This window comes from Leopardus geoffroyi, chromosome C2, assembly GCF_018350155.1.
Source record: "Leopardus geoffroyi isolate Oge1 chromosome C2, O.geoffroyi_Oge1_pat1.0, whole genome shotgun sequence".
NCBI classification, from domain to species: Eukaryota; Metazoa; Chordata; class Mammalia; order Carnivora; family Felidae; genus Leopardus; species Leopardus geoffroyi.
The window spans coordinates 144625063-144648112 of NC_059333.1; the positions used below are offsets into that span (position 1 = coordinate 144625063).

Below are 23050 nucleotides of genomic sequence, written 5' to 3' on the forward strand. Positions count from 1 at the left end.
ACACCTAAGAGAAGCAGCCAGTTACTCCATTAGTTAGGGAACTTACTTGCTCTGTACATCTACTTTTGCTGTTAGGTTCATCATTACTTCCCCATCTCAGAGTTATGTTCCTGAAAAACACTGTGGAAGGAGAAATTGTGGCTGAAACCTTTTAAGATCTCATGGGAAAAACAGGGTAAGAGGGACTGTATATCATAAGAGAACCTAAAAAATCCTTTTAAACATTTTTAAGTTTGAAATAAAACACCAAATACAGCATTCTAAATAAAGACTATAATGGAATTTCATGTATCTTACATAATTAAGGACTACTGAAAAACTTTTTATTTACTATTCCTTGCCTGGAATAATATTTTATTGCTTACTGTGTCAGTCACTGTTCCAAGAATATTATAGGTGAGGAATTGAAGTAGAAGGAATTTAAGTAATTTTCCCAAGTAACATAGTAAATAATGAATTGAGATGTAAACATAGGTGATTAAACCACAGAATCCATGTTTTACTATGCCTGCTCTTCTCCAAAACTTCTAGCCTCCCTCCCTGTATCAATCAATGCCTATAAAGTCCATTTTGCTGTATTTCAGACAACATGAGTATTAAGGAAAAGTGTGTGTTTTTCTGGTTCTGGTCTTCTATCACTGTATTTCTGCCTTACTGGTTTTACAATGAAAAGCTTCCAATTGTTCTCAATTAATGTTAGAGTTTGGTATGCCTAGCAATTTTTTTTGTATCTAGGATTATAGGAGAGGTAGGCAAAAATGAATGTGTGTACTACAATCTGAGTAAGTGAAAGCTATCAGACAATTTTCACCAATACAAACTTAAAAATTTCTAAGCAGGGCACCTGGGTGGCTCAGCCAGTTAAGCACCCGACTTCAGCTCAGGTCATGATCTCACAGTTCATGAGTTTGAGCCCCACGTCGGGCTCTGTGCTGACACCCATAAGCCTCAAGTCTGCTTTGGATTCTGTGTCTTCCTTTCTCTCTGCCCCTCCCCCTGATCATGCTCTGTCTCTCTTCCTCTCAAAAATAATAAGCATTAAAAATATTAAAAATTTTTTTCTAACCATATAGGACAACTCCTACTCTTAAGTTAGAATCTTTCCCAGCCTGTCAATAAAGTCCAAAAATAAGAAAGGATTATGCTACCTACATATCCCAAAAAGGTGGCAGGTCCTTAGAACCATACTTAATTTCTGCTGCTTCTGGTGGAAGATATACTTTCTTCTCGTAATGAAGAAAAAGTTTTCTTCCTTTAATGAGGTTTACTTTTTCCTCTCTGAATTCAACCGTTTTCCAAAATAACAGCAAACATCATACCAGTCATGCTGCTGATAGCTGAAATGTTGGTATTTCCTCTCCAAAAGGAAAGTATGGGTTATTCCCACATTGCAAACTGCAAGTATGCATATGTATATCCACATAAGATTCTTTCTCCTACATGTTATATCTGAAAACCTTGCTAAGCAGAACAAGAATAGTTCGCTAGTTAAGTGGCAGCATGCAGTATAGTCTAAGGAGAGATAAAATTGTGCCCACCTTAGACATAATTTCTCATATCTTAATATCCAAATGAGGAGTTATTCAACTGGGATAATTTTTTCTCCAAAGAAAGTTGAAAAACAACAAGTAAGCATAAACTGCTCTACACAATCAACACAGATGTCCTACAGACTGTGCACTTTTAGGATCAGAGCATATATGCTTTTACTTTACACAAAGTTCTAGCTAGCTCAGCTGTGTGATTTCCTATTCATTTTTATCATGAAACAATCATTTATTCAGCAAGGAAAACCCAGTGTGGAAAACAGCTGTGCAGTAAAATAATTACCACACCATAAAGATAAGTAATATATTTGAAACAAGAGAGAATGCTATGGAAATTGAGGGTTGGGAAGGAGGAGTGGTTTTGAAAGAAGTATCACACACACAAAAAATGACTCTTAGTCCCGTACTCTTAAGTGAAGAGGATGGTTATTTTCATTGTACTTAAAACTTCTAGGAAGGAGAAACAAGTTCAAAGACCTGAAAGTGTGGGGAGAAGGTATGAAAAGATAAACAGCAAAATGTGAAATAAAAAAACCTAACAGAAACAAACTCTCTATAACAGAGAGACTACAGAATTTGGTCCTTATTCTATGGAATTCAAGAATGGATAGGATTCAAGAATGTGAAGAATACTTACACAATATTTATAAAATGTATCTGTAACCAAATGAACTACTCAGTATTGTGCTAAGTATTTTAAAAACATTATCCCATTTAATTCTCATGACTACACTCTGAGGTAGAAAATCTTACTGTATTCATTTCACGGATGAGAAAACTGGGGCCTGGGAAGGTTACAAAGGTTAACCAAGATCAGATAACATACAGTACAAGCACTTGGATTTCAGAGCCTGAACTATCAGTATTTTCCCCCCAACGAATTTTCCACATACTCAGATTTGTTAAGAACTACAAAACTAGGAATCTTATGGAACGACTTTTAAGTATCTTAGATGGAAGGAGATATAATGATATAACAATGTCACATATATAGTATGATAAGTGATCCTTTTTAGGACAAAATCAGTAATGCAATTGGCTTATTTTATATATTTAAATCTTATTTCCTATTTTGGTTTTAAATCACCAAAAAGGTGCATTTGGTGTCCTCTCCAAATATGAGAAAGTATTATTTGCATTTATATGCTTCTTTCAGGTTTCATACTATTATTCCAAATATTTACTTATTGTACTATAAACATGACTTGGAAAGCACTGGAAAGCAGCATGAAAATTGCTTATCTAATTGTCCTAAAAATTATATGAGAAATAGCCATAGATTAAAACACACCCAAGGGGTGCCTGGCCAGTTCAGTTGGTAGAGCATGCAACTCTTGACCTTGGGGTTGTAAGCTTGAGCCCCATGTTGAGTGTTGAGATTACTTAAAAACTGGGGTTAAGCATCTGACTCTTGATTTCAGCTCAGGTCATGATCTCACGGTTCATGGGATCCAGCCCTGCATGGAGCTCTGTGCTGACAGCATGTACCCGGGTTGGGATTCTCTCTCCTCTCTCTCTTTCTAAATAAATAAGTAAACTTAAAAAAAAGAATACAACAACTGAAATAAAAAATACACTAGAGGGAATCAACAGATTAGAAGATGCAAAAGAATGAATCAGCAAACTGGAAGACAAGATAATAGAAAGGACCTAAACTGAACAGCAATAAAAAAGGAGGACGAGGAGGAGGAGGAAGAAGAGGAGGAAGAGGAAGAATTTTACAAAATGAGGGTAGGCTACGGGATCTCTTGGACAATATCAAGCAAACATACATTCACATTTCAGAGGTCCCAGAAAGAAAGGAGAGAAAGGGGCAGAAAACTTATTTGACAAAAATAATAGCTGAAAACTTCCCTAACCTGGGGAAGGAAACAGACATCCAGGTACAGAAAGCAACCAGAGTCCCAAACAAGATGGACCAAAGGAGGTCCACAACATGACATACATTAAAATATCATCAAACATCGGGGCGCCTGGGTGGCGCAGTCGGTTAAGCGTCCGACTTCAGCCAGGTCACGATCTCGCGGTCCGTGAGTTCGAGCCCCGCGTCAGGCTCTGGGCTGATGGCTCACAACCTGGAGCCTGTTTCCGATTCTGTGTCTCCCTCTCTCTCTGCCCCTCCCCCATTCATGCTCTGTCTCTCTCTGTCCCAAAAATAAATAAACGTTGAAAAAAAATTTTTTTTAAATATCATCAAAGATCAAAGATAAAGAATTTTAAAAGCAGCAACTTTGCAGGCCAGAAGGGACTGGCATGATATATACAAAGTGCTGAAATGTAAGGCTCCATGCTCAGGGCAGGGCCCAACGAGGGGCTCAAGATCATGACCTGAGCAGAAATCAAGAGTCAGAAGAAGCGCAACTAACTGAGCCACCCAGGTACCCCTATCAAGGATTACTTTAAATTTTTTTTTTTTTTTCAACGTTTATTTATTTATTTTTGGGACAGAGAGAGACAGAGCATGAACAGGGGAGGGGCAGAGAGAGAGGGAGACACAGAATTGGAAACAGGCTCCAGGCTCTGAGCCATCAGCCCAGAGCCTGACGCGGGGCTCGAACTCACAGACCGCGAGATCGTGACCTGGCTGAAGTCGGACGCTTAACCAACTGCGCCACCCAGGCGCCCCTCAAGGATTACTTTAAACGTGAGTGGTCTAAATGTTCCAATCTAACGACATAGGGTGAAGAATAGATTAAAAAAACAAGACCTACCTATATGCTGCCTATAAGAGACTCACTTCAGATTGAAGTGAAGGACTGAAAAACGATATTCCATGCAAACTAAAGCAAAAAAATCTGGGGTATGTCGGAGCAGCTCGGGTGTGGGAGGAGTGGCTGCAACCAGGCAGCCCGACTTTGTAAAGGCTCTCAGCACTCTGTGACCTGCAGGCATCCAGCATGCACCTACCCTACTGCCACAATGCCCAAGAGGAAGGTCAGCTCCACTGAGGGGATGGCAAAGGAGTAGCCCAAGAGGAAACTGGTGAGGCTGTCAGCCAAACCTGCACCCACAAAAGTGGAAAAGAAGCCAAAAAAGGAGGAAGAAAAGGATAAATCTTCAGACAAAAAAAAAGTAAAGGGGAAAAGGAAAGCAAAGGGAAAACAGGCTAAAGTGGCTAACCAAGAAACAAAAGGAAACTTACCTACAGAAAATGGAAAAACTGAAAATGAGGGGAGTCTAGCCTCTGATGAAGCAGGAGAGAAAGAAGCCAAGTCTGATTAATATCATATACCATGTCTTATTAGTAGTGGCCCCTGTCTCCCTACGTATACAATCCAGAGGAATATTTTTATTAACTGTTTTGTGAATGCAAGTTCTTTAGTAGCTCCACAAACAAACATTTTTAGGAAGTGTAAATGCTGTTTTAAAAAGGTGAAATCATTTGCTAGTTGTTAATTTTTATTTTTTGGTACAACCAGAAAATAGTGGGATATTGAATATGGGATGCTTTGATTATCTTGGGTGTCAGTTTAACATTCCATAGATGGGGTAGTTTTTATATCCTATAATGCCAAGCATACTAAATGGCAATTTGGAGTCAGTCATGAGTTTACTAGGTCTTGAACATTTTAAATTACTTCTATTCCAATGTTGTTTTTGACAGAATTGATTCCTAAAGAAGACCACTCCTTGATCTTGCCTCACCCTGTCAGAATTTTGTGCCCTCTGTAACATCTTGGATTTGGTCCAGTTTTCCTAGTAACTTTGCTAATGTGCTGTGCCAGACTGAAAATTTGAGTATGTAATGTATATAATATTAAATTGTGAAATAATGGGACTTAACAATGTAACAGCATATCAACATTTGAATATATTGCTGTTAAGAAAAATTTGCCTCCAAATTTTAAGCTGAAAGGTCACTGAAATAACCTTTAGAAAAAGAAATCACAACTACATGATTTTTCAAATTGTTCGGTACATATGTCTAGAAGTGTGTACAAATTGAAATGTCTGTTCTGATCCCCAGAACAAACAGTAAAAACTCAATTATGGAAAAAAAAAACAAAACCTGGGAGCACCAATACTTATCAGATGAAACAGACTTTAACACAGACTGTAATAAGAGACAAAGAAGAGCATTATGTAACTATAAAGGGATCAACCCAACAAGAGAATGTAACAATTATAAATATCTATGCATCTGACATTGGAGCACCTAAATAAATAAAGCAAACATTAGTTAGCAGACAAGAAGGGAGAAACTGACAGTAATACAATAATAGTCAGAAACTTTAACACCCTACTTACATCAATGGATAGGTCATCCAGGCAGAGAATCAATAAGGAAATGGTGTTTCTGAAAGACACATTAGACCAGATGGACTTAACACAGACATATATAGAACGTTCCACCCAAAACAACAGAATACACATTCTTTTCAAGTGCACGTAGAACATTCTCCAGAATAGATCACGTTAGGCCACAAAACAAGTCTCAATAAATTTAAGATTATAATCATACCAAGTATCTTTTCTGACCACAATATGAAACTAAAAATCAATCCCAAGAGAAAAACTGGAAAAACACAAACATGTGAAGGCTCAACAACATGGCACTAAACAACCAATGGGTCAATGAAGACATCAAAGAGAAACTTAAAAAAAATACACTGAGAAAATGAAAATGAACACACAATGGTCCAAAATCTTTGGGACACAGCAAAAGTAGTTTTAAGAGGGAAATTTAATGCAATACAGGCCTATATCAAGAAAAAAACTTTAATTAAAAAAAATTTTTTTTTAATGTTTATTTTTGACAGAGAGAAAGCACAAGCAGGGGGAGGTAGAGAGTGAGGGAGACACAGAATCAGAAGCAGGCTTCAGGCTCTGAGCTGTCAGCACAGAGCTGGACACAGGGCTTGAACTCACAGACTGCAAGATGATGACCTGAACTCAAGTCGGAGGCTTAACCAACTGAGCCACCCAGGAGCCCCAAGAAAAATTTCAAATAAACAATCTAACAATATACCTACAGGAACCAGAAGAAGAACAAAGTCCACAGTTACTAGAAGGCAGAAAGTAATAAAGATCAGAGCAGAAATAAACGAAATAGACCAAAATAAACGAAATAGAGACCAAATAACAATAGAAAAGATTAATGAAATAAAGAACTGGTTGTCTGAAGGGACAAACAAAATTGATACACCTCTGGCCAGACTCATAAAGAGAAAAAAAGGAGAGAGGCCCCCAAAAAAGTCAGAAATGAAAGAGGAGAAATAACAACTGGTATCACTCAAAGACAAAAAAGATTTTAAGAGACTACTATGAAAAACTATCAACAAACTGGACAAACAACTGAAAAGAAATGGATAAACTCCTGGAAACACAATCTTCCAACACTGAGTCAGGAAAAATAGAAAATCTGAACAAGCAATTACTAGTAATAAAATTGAATCATTAACTTAAAACACTCTGAACAAACAAAATCCTGGACAAGATGGATTCACCAGGTGAATTCTACCAAAGATTTAAAGAATTAATACTTATTCTCAAACCGTTCCAAAAACAGAAGAGGAAGGAAAACTTCCAAATTCATTCTATGAAGCCAGCAGTATCCTGATACTAAAACCAGACAAAGATACTACAAAAAAAAAAAAAAAAAAAAAAAAAAAGAAAAGAAAAGAAAAAAGAAAAGAAAAGAAAACTACAGGTCAATATTCCTGATGAAGTCAAACAAATACTAGCAAAAATCCTCAAACAAAATTTTACCAAACTGCATTCAAAAATATATGAAAAGGATCATTCACCACAATCATATGGGATTTCTTCTGGGTATGAAGGATGGTTCAATATCCACAAATCAACTTAATGTGACATACCACATTAGCAAAATGAAGGATAAAAGTAAGATGATCATCTCAATAGATCCAGAAAAAGTACTGGACAAAATTCAACAGCTGTTCATAATAAAAACTCTCTCAACAAAGTGGGTTTAGAGAGAACATACCTCAGGATAATTAAGGTCATATATGAAAACCCCACAGCTAACATCATAATAGTGAAAACCTGAGAGCTTTTCTTCCAAGATCAGGAACAAGACAAAAGTGTCTGTTCTCACCACTTTTAATCAACATAGTACTGGAAGGTCCTAGCCTAGGAAGTTCTAGTAAACAAACAAGAAAAAGAAATAAAGGGCATCCAAACTGGTAAGAAGTAAAACTGTCATTATTTACAGATGACATGGCACTAGACATAAAAAAAAAAAAAAAACCTGAAGACTCCACCAAAAATTAGAATAAACAAGTTCAGTAAAGTTGTAGTTTACAAAATTAAATATACAGAAATCTGTTGTTTTTATACACTAATAAAAAAGTAGCAGAAAGAGAAATTAAAACAGTTCCATTTACAATTGAACCAAAAAGAACAAAATACCTAACAATAAACTTAACCAAGGAAGTGAAAGATCTGTACAGTGAAAACTATAAAACAATGAAAGAAATTGAAGACAACACAAATGAAACATATCCCATACTTTTGGGTTAGAAGAGTATTGTTAAAATGTACATCCTATACACAAAGCAATCTACAGATTTAATACAATCCCAGTCAAAACACCAACAGCATTTTTCACAGAACTAGAACAAATGATACTAAAATTTGTATGGAATCATAAAAGACCCTGGATATCCAAAGCAGTCTTGAGAAAGAAGAACAAAGCTGGACATACTACAATTCCAGATTTCAAGATATACTACAAAGCTACAGTAATCAAAATAGTATGGTAGTGGCACATAAACAGACACAGAATAGAGAGCTCAGAAATAAACCCATGCTGACACGGTCAATTAATCTATGACAATGGAGACAAGACTAGGCAACGGGGAAAAAGATAGTCTCCTCAACAACTGGTATTGAGAAAATTAGACAGCTATATGCAAAAGAATGAAACTGTACCACACTCTTACACCATACACAAAAATACACTCAAAATGCATTAAAGACCTAAATGTGAGACCTGAAACCATAAAATTAGAAGAAAATCTAGGCAGTAATCTCTTTGTCATTAGACTTAGCAACATTTTTCTAGACATGTCTCCTCAGGAAAGGGAAACAAAAGCAAAAATAAACTATTGGGGCTACACCAAAATAAACAAACTCACATGGCAAAGGAAACCATCAACAAAACACAAGGGCAATCTACCAAATGGGAGAAGAGATTTGCATACGGCGTATTGATAAAGGGTTAATAGTGATAATATAAAAACTTATATAACACTAAAAAAATCCCAAATAATATGACCAAAAAATGGGGAGAGGACCTGAATAGACATCTATCCAAAGAAGACATACAGACGGCCAACAGATACATTAAAAGATGCTCAATATCACTAACCATCAGGGAAATGCAAATCAAAACCACAAGGATATAGAACCTTACAACTGTCAGAATAGCTACTATCAAAAACACAAAAAATATTAAGTGTTGGCAAAGATGCACAGAAAAAGAGGCCCTAGTGCATTCCCCAGTGGAAATGTAAATTGGTATAGTCACTGTGGAAAACATGATGGAATAGAAAAACACATATTCTGGAATAGAATGGAATAGAAAAAAAACATTTAAAAATAGAAAAACCGTATCACTCCGTAATTCCCCCCAAAAATGGAAACACTAGTTTGAAATGCTATATGCACCCCTATGTTTACTGTAGAATTTACAACAGCCAAGATATGGAGACAACCTAAGTGTCCATTGATAGACAAATGGATAATGAAGATACGGTACACACATACACACACAATGGAATATTACTCAGCCATAAAAAAGAATGAGATCTTGCCATTTGTGACAACAGGGATAGACCTACAGGGCATCATGCTAATGAAATAAGTCAAAGACAAATCTTATATGATTTTACTTAGATGTACAATCTAAAAAACAAAAGAACAAAAGGAGAAATGGACCCATAAATACAGAGAACTAATGGTTGCCAGAGGGGTAGGGATGAGCATAGCATAATGTATACGGTTGTTAAATCAGTATATTTTACACCTGAAACTAATATAACATATGTTAACTATATTTCAGTAAATAAATAAAATGATAATGGAAAACAAACAATAAACAAAAATAGTGACTGCTAGACTGCACTGCAGATCTATGCAAGTCAGTGTATATAGATATAGATATATATACATCTATAGACATATCTATATCTATATCTACATATAGATATAGATACATATCTGGGATGAAAATGTCAAACTGAACTTTCAATAATCATCCCATATGATTTTAAGTCCCTATCCAATTTGAGTCATTACTCTACAAAGTGGCTATTATGCGATTTATAGAATTCCAAATGTAACTAGTATTATTAAACAATTGTGGGCATGGTTAGTTTTATATTATCAATTGGTAAACAACACCTAACTTTTGCATGGAGATTTTGTTTTTAAAATTATAGAAAGCAACTTCATTATCTCTCTCGTCACAATAGTATAGGAGAATCAGATAGATTTACCTATAGGAAATATATAATGCAAATATTTTATATATTTGGAATTAAACTGACTCTTCTTAGATGTTTACATAAGAAAAGTACAAATTAAAAGAGAATTAAAAAGGGTTACAGTGAAAGATGTTGACAGTTATTGCTGAGAACAATGAAATTCCCAAGAATGATTAAAACGTGTTCTGGTCAGCCAATCCCAACATGAGGGGCAGATGATTCTACACTATCAATAAGCAAAGCTCTCTACAATTCAACTCCATTTTGAAATGATCTACCCAGAGACAGCAACATATTCCACAGGTAAAGGGCTTGGTGCCACAAGACTGCCCTTTACTTTGGACGCTAATTGTAAGCCTAGGTTGTTACCTGTGCTTCCGACCACACAGATACATAGGTCCTGAACAAAGCAGCTCTGTCCTCCTGGAGTTTGAGGCTGGCACAGTGGCATGTGAAAAAGTTCTGGGAGCTCTCTGAACCCTCTCCTCTTTAGGTTTTCACAAAGGCTTTCTTACACAGAAATGATTAAGCCATTGGCAATCGATCCAACTTTCAGCTCCTTCCCTCTACCAACCTTGATGGGACTGAAAGCTCCAACCCTCTAATTACATGGTTGGTTTCCTTGGCAATCAGCCCCATCCTTAGTTGCTGTCCAAAGTCATCTCATTAACATAAACATAGTTGCAGTAAACAGGGACTGGTTATGAATAAGAAGACACCCATTTCACCTTCATGGCTCTGAAGCAATTTCAGTAAAAGAGGTTGTTAAGTGACCAAATAGGACAAAAGATGATCCCATACCTCTTACCCTCAGAAAATTCCAAGGGTTTGGGGAGCTGTGGGCCAAGAACTGTGGACAAAAGCCAAATACATATGAGAAACATATTTTGGCTATCTAAATGATCAAATATACATTTCTTATAAATCACAATATTGCAATGATAATGAAGAAAGAACAACGTATTTGCCATATAAGGTGGGTAAAAAGTAGCAAGAGTAGTTCCTGAGGCTAAGGGAGAGACCAAGAAAAAAACATTCAAACACTGTAAGAATTATTCTAGAAAATCCTAAATTGCAATCTTCACTACAATCAACATTAAGAGCCCAAGGTGAGACATGCTATACATACGGGGTTGTGAGATGCTAGAAAACACAGAAGTATCTTCTGACACCAGACAGGTCTTTTTTTTTTTTTTTTTTTTTTAACTAGGAAAACAGGATTATCCTGTCATATTTCGTCATCATGGTATTTACCATATCCATCGCTTACCATATGCCAGGTGCTAGTGCTTCCACAGGCATTTTCCAGCTTCTTAGGAAGGAACTCTTATCCTAATTTATAGCCAAGGTCTTAAAAAAATTAAATACCTTACCTACAGCTACATAAGTAATCAGTGGCAAAGCTGGGATGTGAACCCATATAAGCTTTCTGCTAAATCTGTGCTCTTAATACAACATTCTGAGAGACAATACAACATGGATTCGGATTTTTTCTAATAAGAATCTGGAAAAGGCAGAGCTCAGTGGTAGAAAGAACACTGACCAGAGATTCAGAAACCCAGACTTTAGTCTACAATCTGCCACCTTGATTACTGACAGGTTGGCCTCTCTCGATCTAAATTCTCCCACCAATAAAATGACAGGGTTGAACTACATCACTAAGATCCCACCTTCCGAAATTGTAAAGGCAAAATTTAATGCCGATATAAAATGGCAACCTAAACAGACCGAAAGAATTCACATTTTTTCCAGAAACTGACTAAATGGTATAGTACAAAGCTTACCTCAAATCCACACCAATCTTGGCTAGAAAGTTGTTATCACCACCACAGATAAAGAAACTTAAGCTCTAAAGAGGTGAGGCTCATTTCCCTGTAGTTGTACTGGTGGTATGCGACAGAGCTAGGGACGGAATCAAGAACTATTTACCTCTTTTCCTCTATTCTATATTGCTTCCTGAACTGAGCCTCATATTTCCATCATCCTTCTACTTCTGAAAAGCTAAATTATCCCTAACCCACTTCATAGGATCAGTCAAGACACTATGGGGCAAAGATGAAGTCTGATGGAGGCAAACGGACCAACACTTACTCCTCGTTCCCTATTTTTAATCACATAATTAGGGGCAGGAATGGCCTACCTAGTTTACAAAGAAGAGATAATCAAGTGCCTTTTTTCAAGAGACTGTCACTCTATGGATCTCAGCACTCAAATGTCCTACAATTCAGTAAGTGCCCCAAATATACTCAGCATCAGATATACAATATAAACAACTCCGTTTTCGTTTCTATAACCCTCACTGAGTGTCACTAAACTGCAACAGTCCAGAAGTAACACTTATGACTAGGGAATCATAAGACTTCCTCAGGGTTAGCATAAGTACAAAAAGCAATCTACTTTTTATTCTTTTCATAAAGTAACGTATCTCAATGGAATTGAGCACTTATATACATCAAGTGTTATTAGTATAGCAGTAATTACTCTCCAATAGTGATAACAGAACTATAATCCAGAATATAAATACCCCAAGAGAAAAAAGTAAATTACATTGGTTTTATTACTTCATGGATTAAGAAAAACCTCATCACATTTCATATAATCATGAAAATGTTGTGTTGACAATATTTACCGATGGTTTACGGTAGGTCAGGCAGCTTTTAGGGGAACTACTTTTCTGTTCTTCATGACGATTCGTTAAATCTGCAGAAGACCGGGGCGCCTGGGTGGCGCAGTCGGTTAAGCGTCCGACTTCAGCCAGGTCACGATCTCGCGGTCCGTGAGTTCGAGCCCCTCAGGTCACGATCTCGCGATCTCGCGGTCCTGAGTTCGAGCCCCGCGTCGGGCTCTGGGCTGATGGCTCAGAGCCTGGAGCCTGTTTCCGAGTCTGTGTCTCCCTCTCTCTCTGCCCCTCCCCCATTCATGCTCTGTCTCTCCCTGTCCCAAAAATAAATAAACGTTGAAAAAAAAAATTAAAAAAAAAAAATCTGCAGAAGACCTCTGATGTGGGCAAGAATTTCCTGTTATCACAGGTGGATTGACTAAGAGGCAAATGTTAGAAAGTGGGGAAGCCAAGGAATGAAAACCAGCCAGTTGATTCCAGAGCCAGCAAAACTCTTAGAAACTATGCGGCGGTGCGGTGAAAAGTAAACATAACTCTCATTTGGGAGATAGGAAAAATGAAGAAGAGATTTGGTCCCCCAACCAGTGTCAAGCGATTAAGTGGAAAATTCAGCACTCAGATCCTGAATTACTGTTCTGACTTAATCCAGTGCATTTCCCATTACACCATACTCTCTCTTTAATACTAAAACCTTACATGTGTAAACAACTTCCCATTTAATAAATAATATCGCATTAAAATTTTCTAATGACCCCGTGAGGGATTATCATTCCTAACTTACAGATGAAGGAGGGAGCGACCACAATAGGTTGGGAAATTAGATATGGCACGTTTAGAAAACTAGAATTTAAATTCTACACTGAGATCTCGAGCAACCCAATTCAAAATTCCATAGTAAAAAAGAAAATGTTTCCTGTGTTTGAGAGGCACGGGTCTATTTCCACCCTAAAACGTCACTACCTTTGATCATCTTAGCGTATCTCCAAACACACTCGTATTACGGTTTTAGTTAACACTTCACCTCGCTTTTGAGTATATAAGTTCCTTGTTTGTAGGAAACGACAGTCCACCTACCGTGCATGTAGTAGTAACTCAACAAATGATCGAAAAATCATGCCAAACACACAGGTCAGACACTGGAGAAACGACGAATTACCTACTGTTAGCCTCGTTAACGTGAAGTCCACTGCTTGGATGCCCCAGGCAGTAGCGTCCTAGCTACACAGCCTTCTTCCGTTTCCGACAGAAATGCAATTTCAATGAATGAAATGAAACTAAAGGCGCTCCATTAATTCAGAATATGAAAAGAAAATAAGCCAAAGGGGGAAATAAAGTGAAGGAGGACGGAAGGTTTGGAAGAGCTAGCGTGCAAATCAAACACGAGTTAGGGATGCCCAGGGGCGGGCCGCTCCCTAGTCAAAGGAGAGGGCAAGGGTTTGTGAAGAAAATGACGTGTCTCTTCCGAGCACCAACAGCAGCGGAGGTTGATCCCGACACTGCCCGCACCCTTAGCCCGGTCGAATCGAGTCACTCACCCCGAAGACAGGCTCCGTAGGGCCGCCCCCAGGGCCGCCGAGTTTCGATTCCCCAGTGTTTGGAAACGGACCGAAAACAAACCGGGTCGCCAGAGGTCACCGCGGGCTTCCGGTTTCCTCGAAGACACCGCCGCTTCCCCAGTGAAGGCAGCCGCTCCGGGAACGCCGCGGAAGGATTCCCATTTCTTTAGCCTCGGCTGCCCCGCAGTGGGCGCAGCCCGGCCCGTCGGCTGGGGCCCGGGGAGGTTCTGGAAGGAGGGCCAACGCTAGGCAGAAGAGGCCGAGCCGGCCCGGCAGAAGGCCCGTTACCCAGCAACACGCGCGCGAGACCCTGGCCCGCGGGCACCCGCCTCGTCAGCGTCCGCCGACCGAAAGCCGCCTCGCGTTCCGCGAAGGGGAAGCGCTGTACAGGGGGGCTGGAAGCAGCGCACCCCCGGAAGTAGGGCCCCAGCTGTTCTCAGGCTAGACGCCGGGGCCGCGCGAGCAAACCGGAAGTCAGGCCGAAGGGAGCTGACAGGGCATTCCAGAAGGCACAGCTTTGAGGGGTGGGGGAAGGAGGATGTGGGCGCGGCGTACTACGTGTCCCGTGAGCCTCCGCGACGGGGCGGGGCCGCGGCGACGCTAGGAGGCGGAGGCGGAGGCGGAGGTGGAGGTGAAGGCGGAGCTGGAGTTGGGTAAGGGCCGTTACCCGCCGCTGTGGCGGTCGAGTCGGTGGCTTGTTTTTCAGCAGTCCTCCAGCGACTTCTTTTCACTCAGCGACCGCTTGGGGGTCCCCTAGCGTTTGTGGTGCGTGTTGGGTCCTCTCAGCGCCGTTAAGGGTTTATTAAGCTCTCGCCTCGCTGTGGCTGGGAGTTGAGAAACCTGTAACGATGCTTTCGGGACGAGGGGGGCGGCAGGAAGCTGTGCAGAGCTCCCCGTCTCCGTTTCCTGGGCGCTGCTGCGAATTTTCAGGCTATCGTTTGAAACACAAGCTCGGCGAATTACTCATGGTCCCATAGTTATTCAGAACACTGCTCTTAAAAAAAAAAAAAAATCTAATTTTTTGAGTTTAGTGCCAAGCTTTGGGATTTGGGAATTGTACCCGGCTGCCCTAGAGTTGCTACGGCCTTTGGTCGTTTCTAGATGATAATCCCTGAGCTGCGGAGTCGCGAGTTGTTGAATTCGTTACTGTCCTTGGAGGTCGCAGTCAGGTGGATCCCCTCAAGCTCTGCGGCTATTTCTGCCTAAAAAAAAACTAAAGGAGAAAACGGTAAATGTAGGCAATTTATCCTCATTAACCGCCAATTAGCAACAATGACGCCCTTCGCCACGCTTTTACTTAGTTTTTTTTTTTTTTTTTTTTTTTTTTTTTTTTTTTTCAACGTTTATTTATTTTTGGGACAGAGAGAGACAGAGCATGAACGGGGGAGGGGCAGAGAGAGAGGGAGACACAGAATCGGAAACAGGCTCCAGGCTCTGAGCCATCAGCCCAGAGCCCGACGCGGGGCTCGAACTCACGGACCGCGAGATCGTGACCTGGCTGAAGTCGGACGCTTAACCGACTGCGCCACCCAGGCGCCCCAACCACGCTTTTACTTAGTATTTTGTCAACTGAAGGCTTAAATATTGGTTAAGGTTAGAAGATGTTTTTACATACCGTTTTGATTCATCACCCCACCTGTCATCTCTGATCAAAGGATGGGTTCTACTCAAGGGTTAACTTTTTTGGGGGGGGGGAGGGGGGAGACAGAGAGAGAGAGAGAGAGTACATGCAGGAGAGGGGCAGAGAGAGAGAGAGGGAGGACACAGAATCCGAGGCAGGCTCCAGGCTCTGAGCTGTCAGCACAGAGCCCAACATAGGGCTCGAACCCACGAAGCGTGGGATCATGACCCGAGCCTAAGTCGGAAGCCCAACCGACTGAGCCACCCAGGCGCCCCTCAAGGGTTAACTTTAAAATATGTTTTTGTTGATAACCTTCTCTTTTTGATTTAAGTGAAAATTAACAGCTGTTGTGAATAAACACCACACGCAGCTTAAAATTACATCCTATTTTTAAAATAGGTTAAAATCTAAATGTAATTTTTAAAAAAGTCAATTTATCGGTCTGGAAGAGAGCAGTGTTTTTAATATTTTGGACATGAGTCATTTAGTTTTTGATTGCCTCGGTAATGTCTTTACAAATTTAAAAGACCACCAAACAGTTTGTTTTGGATAGCAGAGTTTTGAGGAATATTAATAAAATTGGCTGAGGCACCCCAAATCATCAGAAACAAAGTGATTATCTGGTTTCTAATTTGTAGATATGGCAATGATCTCTATTTTTCAACTTTCATTCACAATTTAGAATAATTTGAGACTTGTTGAAAAGGGAAATGCATTTTTATCTTTTCTGAGCAAAGAGAAAATGACTTAGCTAATTATTTTAAAGTTAATTTGATGAGAGCCAATTTTTATTTAAAATACATACCTTGTTACTATAATTATGAAAAAGATGGGTTTTTATTAACAAAGTTATTTTTATATTAAAATGATTTTCTCCCATACATCATCACACACACACCCAAGGTGGGGGAAAAACCGGTAACATACACAAAAGGATGTGAACTACTTAAAGTCATGACTTGTTACACTGTACCCAAATGTGTTTGTATTCTGAAGCAACGCTCTTCAAATCACTAACCTTTCACTTTGCATAGTTCAAGGGTACTAATTCTCAGGTTGTCCACTTGTATGTTTTCTTCTCTAAAATTGATTTGCCTTAGAGTGTGCCTAAATCTGACACCTTTCCCCCTTCTTCTTTGGTCATGTGCCTCTCCCACTCTACAAATAAAGCAATACCTTTAATCTGACCTAAATCTGTTAAGGAAGTGAGTGATTCTAATGACTGGGTAACTAATTCTTTTACAAGAGTGGCAATTTCCAAAGGCCTTCGAAAGTATTGCAGGACTCAATTGAATTGTCAGCTTATTAGAAATAATTTTTGATGAGATACCCATGTGATTTTTGATATATGGCTTAGTGGTTCAAAAGAATGGTTGTTATAACCAGAAATCCTTCTACTCCCAAATACTTAGTATAGAAGAATACAAAATAGAAGAACAGAATTAACGCAAACTGTTTCTTTCAATAAATAGTATTGAAGAAAGTATTACTTTCTTAGCAATAAATGGTATCAATCCTGGATACATGATCTAAGTGGAGGTTGGGAGAGAAGGCCCTATCTATTTCTTTATGAGATGCATTTCCGGTAAGAACTGACTTGATATTTTATAATGATCATAATTTGTAATATGTTTGTTATTTGATCATTAGTAGTCTAATAATTTAATGATAACACAATACTAAAAATTTTTGGAACTTATGTTCTGAGGATTTAAAAAATATATATATATATATATTTTTGCTGTTGTTACAGGAAAATGTAATAGGATGGTCAGTTTAAAATATTTTCAAACACTAAAATGTTAGGATAAAGTTATGTGGGAGAAGTGTGATAAAAATATGAATTCAAGGAGAGAAAGAATGATAATCAAGTTCCCATCTGTGAAAGGAGAGCTTGTTCGTGTCCTTTTCGATGGGATGAATGTTAGTGGATTTCAGATTACTATGCCATTTACATTCCGTTTATAAAAGAGATACTACTGTCTCTAGCAGCTAACCTTGCTCTGGACATACAATCTGTGCTTCATAATTTTTTGACTTGAAATGCTTTGTATTCAATCGGAATTAGCTTCTGACAGAGCTTTCGTTTTTCAAAAAAATAAAAATGTGAGTGTCATAATTATATGCACAGTAACTAAGTGCAGTGACTTTCTTTTGGAAACATGTAGGTGAAGAAAAATTTGATAAACCTGAACAGCCCTAAAGTAGGGAGAATAAATATGAGGACATCAACAGAGAATCCAGAATGTGGTAGGATTGCACAGAGAAAGAAAAAACATCCAATAGGGGGAATCCTATACTCTTATCAAATGAAGTAAGAGCAACTCTCCTCTGAGGCTTGACAGTTATACTCTTGCTATTTGAGATATGAATTCATTAATTCCGTAATTAACAAATATTTATTTAGCACCTACTATGTGCCAGACATTGTTTTAGATACTGAGATCAAACAGGCAAAATGCCTTTTCCTAGCACAGAGCCCAACGCAAGGCTTGAATTCATGACCCTGAGATCAAGACCTGAGATGAGATCAAGAGTGAGACGCTTAACCTACTGAGCCACGCAGGCACCCCCAAAATGACTATTTATTTATTTTTTTTATTTATTATTTTTTTTTTTTTATTTTTGGGACAGAGAGAGACAGAGCATGAACGGGGGAGGGGCAGAGAGAGAGGGAGACACAGAATCGGAAACAGGCTCCAGGCCCTGAGCCATCAGCCCAGAGCCCGACGCGGGGCTCGAACTCACGGAACGTGAGATCGTGACCTGGCTGAAGTCGGACGCTTAACCGACTGCGCCACCCAGGCGCCCCCAAAATGACTATTTAAATGTGTAAGGACGTAAAAGCTATCACAGGGCTATCAGTCATGTGGATTAAGACCAGCAATTCCGTCCCATTAATTTTTTGTGACACTTTCTATATGTGCCTATGAAAACTTTTTTTCCTATTTAGAATGAGGAGAGAAGAAATAATTCTGAGACTTTGACATCTGCACTGTAAAAACCAAGAAGACAAAGTCAGTTTGTCAGAGAAAAGACATTTTATAAAGCTACCAAATAAGCAACAATGAAAGAATGACTTTAAGCTTCTGTAGGATCTGGAGAAAGAAATTAAGGTAGATTGTTTAAAAAGATTATATAGCAAAGGAGAGGAAAATTTTCCAAACTCATTGCACAACTCAGATTATATAGTAAAATTGTTGAATTTATAGTAGTTGCAAAGTTAAAGACATAATTTCCTAGTGTAGATTTTTAAATTGCCTATGTATAGTTGATTCTTAAAAGTACAAAAAAAGATGCGATTTTAATTCACTAATATTAATCATTTTCTCTGCAGTCTTTAACTTTTTTTCTATTTTTAAAATTTTTATTTTAGAAAGAGAGTGTGAACAGGGGAGGGGCCGAGGGAGAAAGAGAGAATCTCAAGCAGGATCCACACTCAGTGCAGAGCTCGATGTGGAGCTCAATCCCACAATCCTGGGATCATGACCTGAGCAGAAATCAAGAGTCACTCAACTGACTGAGCCACCCAGGCGCCCCTATATTTTTTTAAGTTTATTTATTTATTTTGAGAGGGAGAGAGAGAGCAAGAGAGAGAGAGAGCAAGAGAGCACATGAACACACAGAGAAGGGGCAGAGAGAGAGGATTCCAAGCAGGCTCTGCACTTGGAGCCTGACGCTGAGCTCTATCCCCTGAATCAGGCAATTATGACCTGAGCCAAAATCAAGAGTTGGACACTCAGCCAAGTGAGCCACCTGGGCGCCCCTCTACAGTCATTTTATAATAATCCCCTCTGGCTTTAAAAAAACTCCTCCCTCTCATCCCATAGCCAATCTGTTCACCTGGTTTTATGGATCCTACTTCTTAGCTATCTTTCAAATCCTAATTCATAATCCTTGCTGTGCTACAGTTTTCTATTATAATAGAACTATTATATAATATATGTAATATGTACTATATATATTACATAGTTTATGTATAATATATACTTTATAACATAATTTGTTCTACTATATAATATATAACTATTATGTATTATATCGTATATGTTATATACTATATATATTATACTATAGTATATAATATACTATATAGTATGACTATAATAGTTATACTAATATAACTATTATAATAGTTTCTTCTAATTAGTTTTTGTCTTTCGGCTTCCAACTTGTTCTTTATATTGATATCTAAAATGATCTTTTAAAAATGTAAATGTTGCCATTACAGTTCTCTTCTCAAACTCCTGAAATGACTCCTTAGCATGTTTTAAAAAGCCATTCTAAAACTAGCCCAGCCTGTTTTTCCACCAGCTCCTATAAACATTGCCAACTCAGGCAATGAAATCTGGTACCTTTGTTCATTTATATACAGTTTTCATTGAGTTGACCTGACTGTGATCTTATATATATACTTTTTTATTTTATCATTGGTATATTTTTTTAATTTAAAAATTCTCACTTAATTGGGGAACCCTGGAAAGATTCTCCATCAGTTTGAGAATTATGACTCTTCTTACATTATTTTGTCTTAAAATGAAATCACATTTAGAAGAGGATCCTGTATGTCCAGATAATGGATATCATCATAGTGAGTCACAATTTTTTTTACATTATTGCATCGTAATTTTTTTTAGAGTATGTGACAGAAAGATATTATTTTGATACCGAGTGTTCCTTAGTAGTAATCAAAGCCCTTTGTGCCTGAAATAAAAAAAAAAAAAAACTTTTTTCTCCAAAGATCATCCTAAACTAATATCAAAATTCTTAATTATTCTTCTAAATTATAATGAATTGCATTGCTGTACATTATTTCCAGGCATGATAAGAAAAGTTCTTGCCTTATCCCATCCTACCAGTACTTTTTCTGGAATAATCCAAATTTTCAACTTAAAGAAGTTTTTGGTTGTTTTTTCTCTGACAAGACAGTTTGATGTATTTATTATCTCAAATGAACTGATATGTTTCAAATACCTTTGTTAGTTAATATAAAAGTTTAAAGATCAGAGATAAGGCAGTACTAGAACTACCTGGAAATAACTTATTGAGAAAATATGTTGAGAAAATCATTGATATGTTGAGCTTAGTGACTGAGGTGATTGCTCAAAATGAAGAGTTTTAGAAGCCAGATGATCCTTTTACTATTTTTCGATTTTGATTTTTTTTTCAACGTTTATTTATTTTTGGGACAGAGAGAGACAGAGCATGAACGGGGGAGGGGCAGAGAGAGAGGGAGACACAGAATCGGAAACAGGCTCCAGGCTCTGAGCCATCAGCCCAGAGAGCCCGACGCGGGGCTCGAACTCACGGACCGCCAGATCGTGACCTGGCTGAAGTCGGACGCTTAACCGACTGCGCCACCCAGGCGCCCCTCGATTTTGATTTTTAATACTGTTTAGATGAAAATGGAAATGAAATGACTACATTTACACCAAATCTTGTGTTTTAACTTGGGAATTTATTAGCAACAGAAATACGATTTAAATTACCAATAACATTTATATTCATGAAAAATGTAATTATTTCTTGACATTGAATATATCATTCACTAAGTTGGAATATTAATATTTTCGTCAATATATTTTTTAAGTTATCAAACATAGTCTAAATAGTCTTAAGAGAATAAAAAAGTTTTTTTTGTCTATGCAGCTAGGCAGAAGACAACTACAGCTTTCCAGATAGAGCAAACTTACTTTAAAAAATATGCATATAGATATCTTTGATTTAGGGCGAAAATAATGTCCTAGATTGAGGAAAAGAGGAAGAAGCCTAGGGAAAAAATCTTTGCGTCTTGATATTAGGTGAATTAGCAGAATATTCCATAATCCATTGTTTCTAAAAGTCAACAAAAATCTCTATAAGATCATAATTATCTTGCATCTTTTAAAAAAATTATTGTAATGTTTTATTTTTGAAAGAGAGAGAGAGAGCATGAGTGGGGGAGGGGCAGAGAGAGAGAGGGAGACCTAGAATCCGAATCAGGCTTCAGGCTCCGAGCTGTCAGCACAGAGCCCGACTTGGAGCTCAAACTCACAAGCTGTGAGATCATGACCTGAGCTAAAGTTGGACGCTTAACCGATGGATCCACCCAGGCACCCCATCTTTCATCTTTACAAAACCGTGAGGCAGGTTTATTCATTTTTTTCAGAAGAGAAATGTAGAGCAATAAAGAAATGACCAACTATAAAATATCAAGGCAGATATGTTTTTGTGTCTGTGTGTATATGTATATATGCTATATATATATATATATATATATATATATATATATATGCACACACACACATATGTACGTACATACTATGTTTATGAAATGGTCCTTTAGTTAAGAGTTAGAGAAAGTATGCTTTTTCCCCACATGACCTAAATTATATCCGTCTCAAATTTTTTGCTGAGAAAATAATAAAAATTTTAAATATTGGTAATACATAATGTTAATAATTTTGATTACTTCTTCTAGTGATATTTTAATGAAAAGATTTAGGAAAAATAGACTTAGGCGACATTCATTTTACTGCTTTACACACTGAAGGATGATATATTTAAAACCAAATATATCAGTATTATATTAAATGTATGTAGAGTACTCAGAACAAAGACTGTCATATTGGATTAAGAAAAATGCTGATTATAAGTGATCTGTGGAAAATAGCAAAGGATGAAAAAATATTGATCATGAGTAAGCTGAAGTAGAAAGTAGCTTGATATATTAATGTGAGACAAAGCAGACTTTCAGGGAAAAAAAAGTATTATTTCCACCAGAAGATAAATGGTTTGTGTGTATCTAATAAAACACCTTCACAATATATGAAGCATAGCTAGACAGAACTAAGAGATAAACACACAATACTGGCAGATTTTTAACTTAACTCCTTCACTAACTGATAGAATCGAAAAAATATATATATTAAGGAAATAGATGATTGGAATTAAAATTATTACTGTCATACCCACTAGGATGACTATTATCAAACAAATGGAAAATATTCATCTTAAAATTAATATGGAATCCAAGGGATTCAAGGGAATCCCTGAATAGCCAAATCAATCTTGAGAAAGTGTAACAAACTAGAGGTTTCACATTGCTGGTTTCAAAACATGTTACAGAGCTACAGAATCAAAACAGTGTATCACTGACCTAAAGACATACATATAAATCAGTGGAATAGAGAGCCCCCCAAAACCTCATATAAATGGTCAGATGATTTTCAAGAAAGATGCCAAGACCATTCAATGTGGAAATGGCAGTTTTTTCA

The 23050-nt window shown here is 37.9% G+C and overlaps 1 protein-coding gene, 1 long non-coding RNA gene and 1 pseudogene across 5 annotated transcripts in view; 2 read left to right on the forward strand and 1 right to left on the reverse strand.

Moving 5' to 3' along the window:
- AZI2 (5-azacytidine induced 2) overlaps positions 1-14687 on the reverse strand; it is a 38531-nt gene extending 23844 nt beyond the window's left edge. The window contains exons 1-3 of one of the 4 annotated variants that reach the window (XM_045436397.1): positions 14153-14687; positions 5796-5844; positions 47-120 (exon numbers count right to left, since the gene is read on the reverse strand). In XM_045436397.1, coding sequence (XP_045292353.1) covers positions 47-59 — 13 coding nt within the window. In that variant the 5' untranslated portion in view covers positions 60-120; positions 5796-5844; positions 14153-14687. Of the gene's footprint in view, positions 1-46; positions 121-5795; positions 5845-14152 lie in introns of those variants that run through there. The other 3 variants (XM_045436398.1, XM_045436400.1, XM_045436399.1) reach the window with 3 other exon arrangements.
- LOC123575727 lies at positions 4467-4892 on the forward strand (annotated as a pseudogene).
- Positions 14688-14708: 21 nt separating the features above from the next.
- The window catches only part of LOC123575728, a 39167-nt gene continuing 30825 nt past the window's right edge, over positions 14709-23050 (forward strand). The window contains exon 1 of the long non-coding RNA XR_006700957.1: positions 14709-14826. This is a non-coding gene — a long non-coding RNA (uncharacterized LOC123575728). The remainder of the gene's footprint in view (positions 14827-23050) is intronic.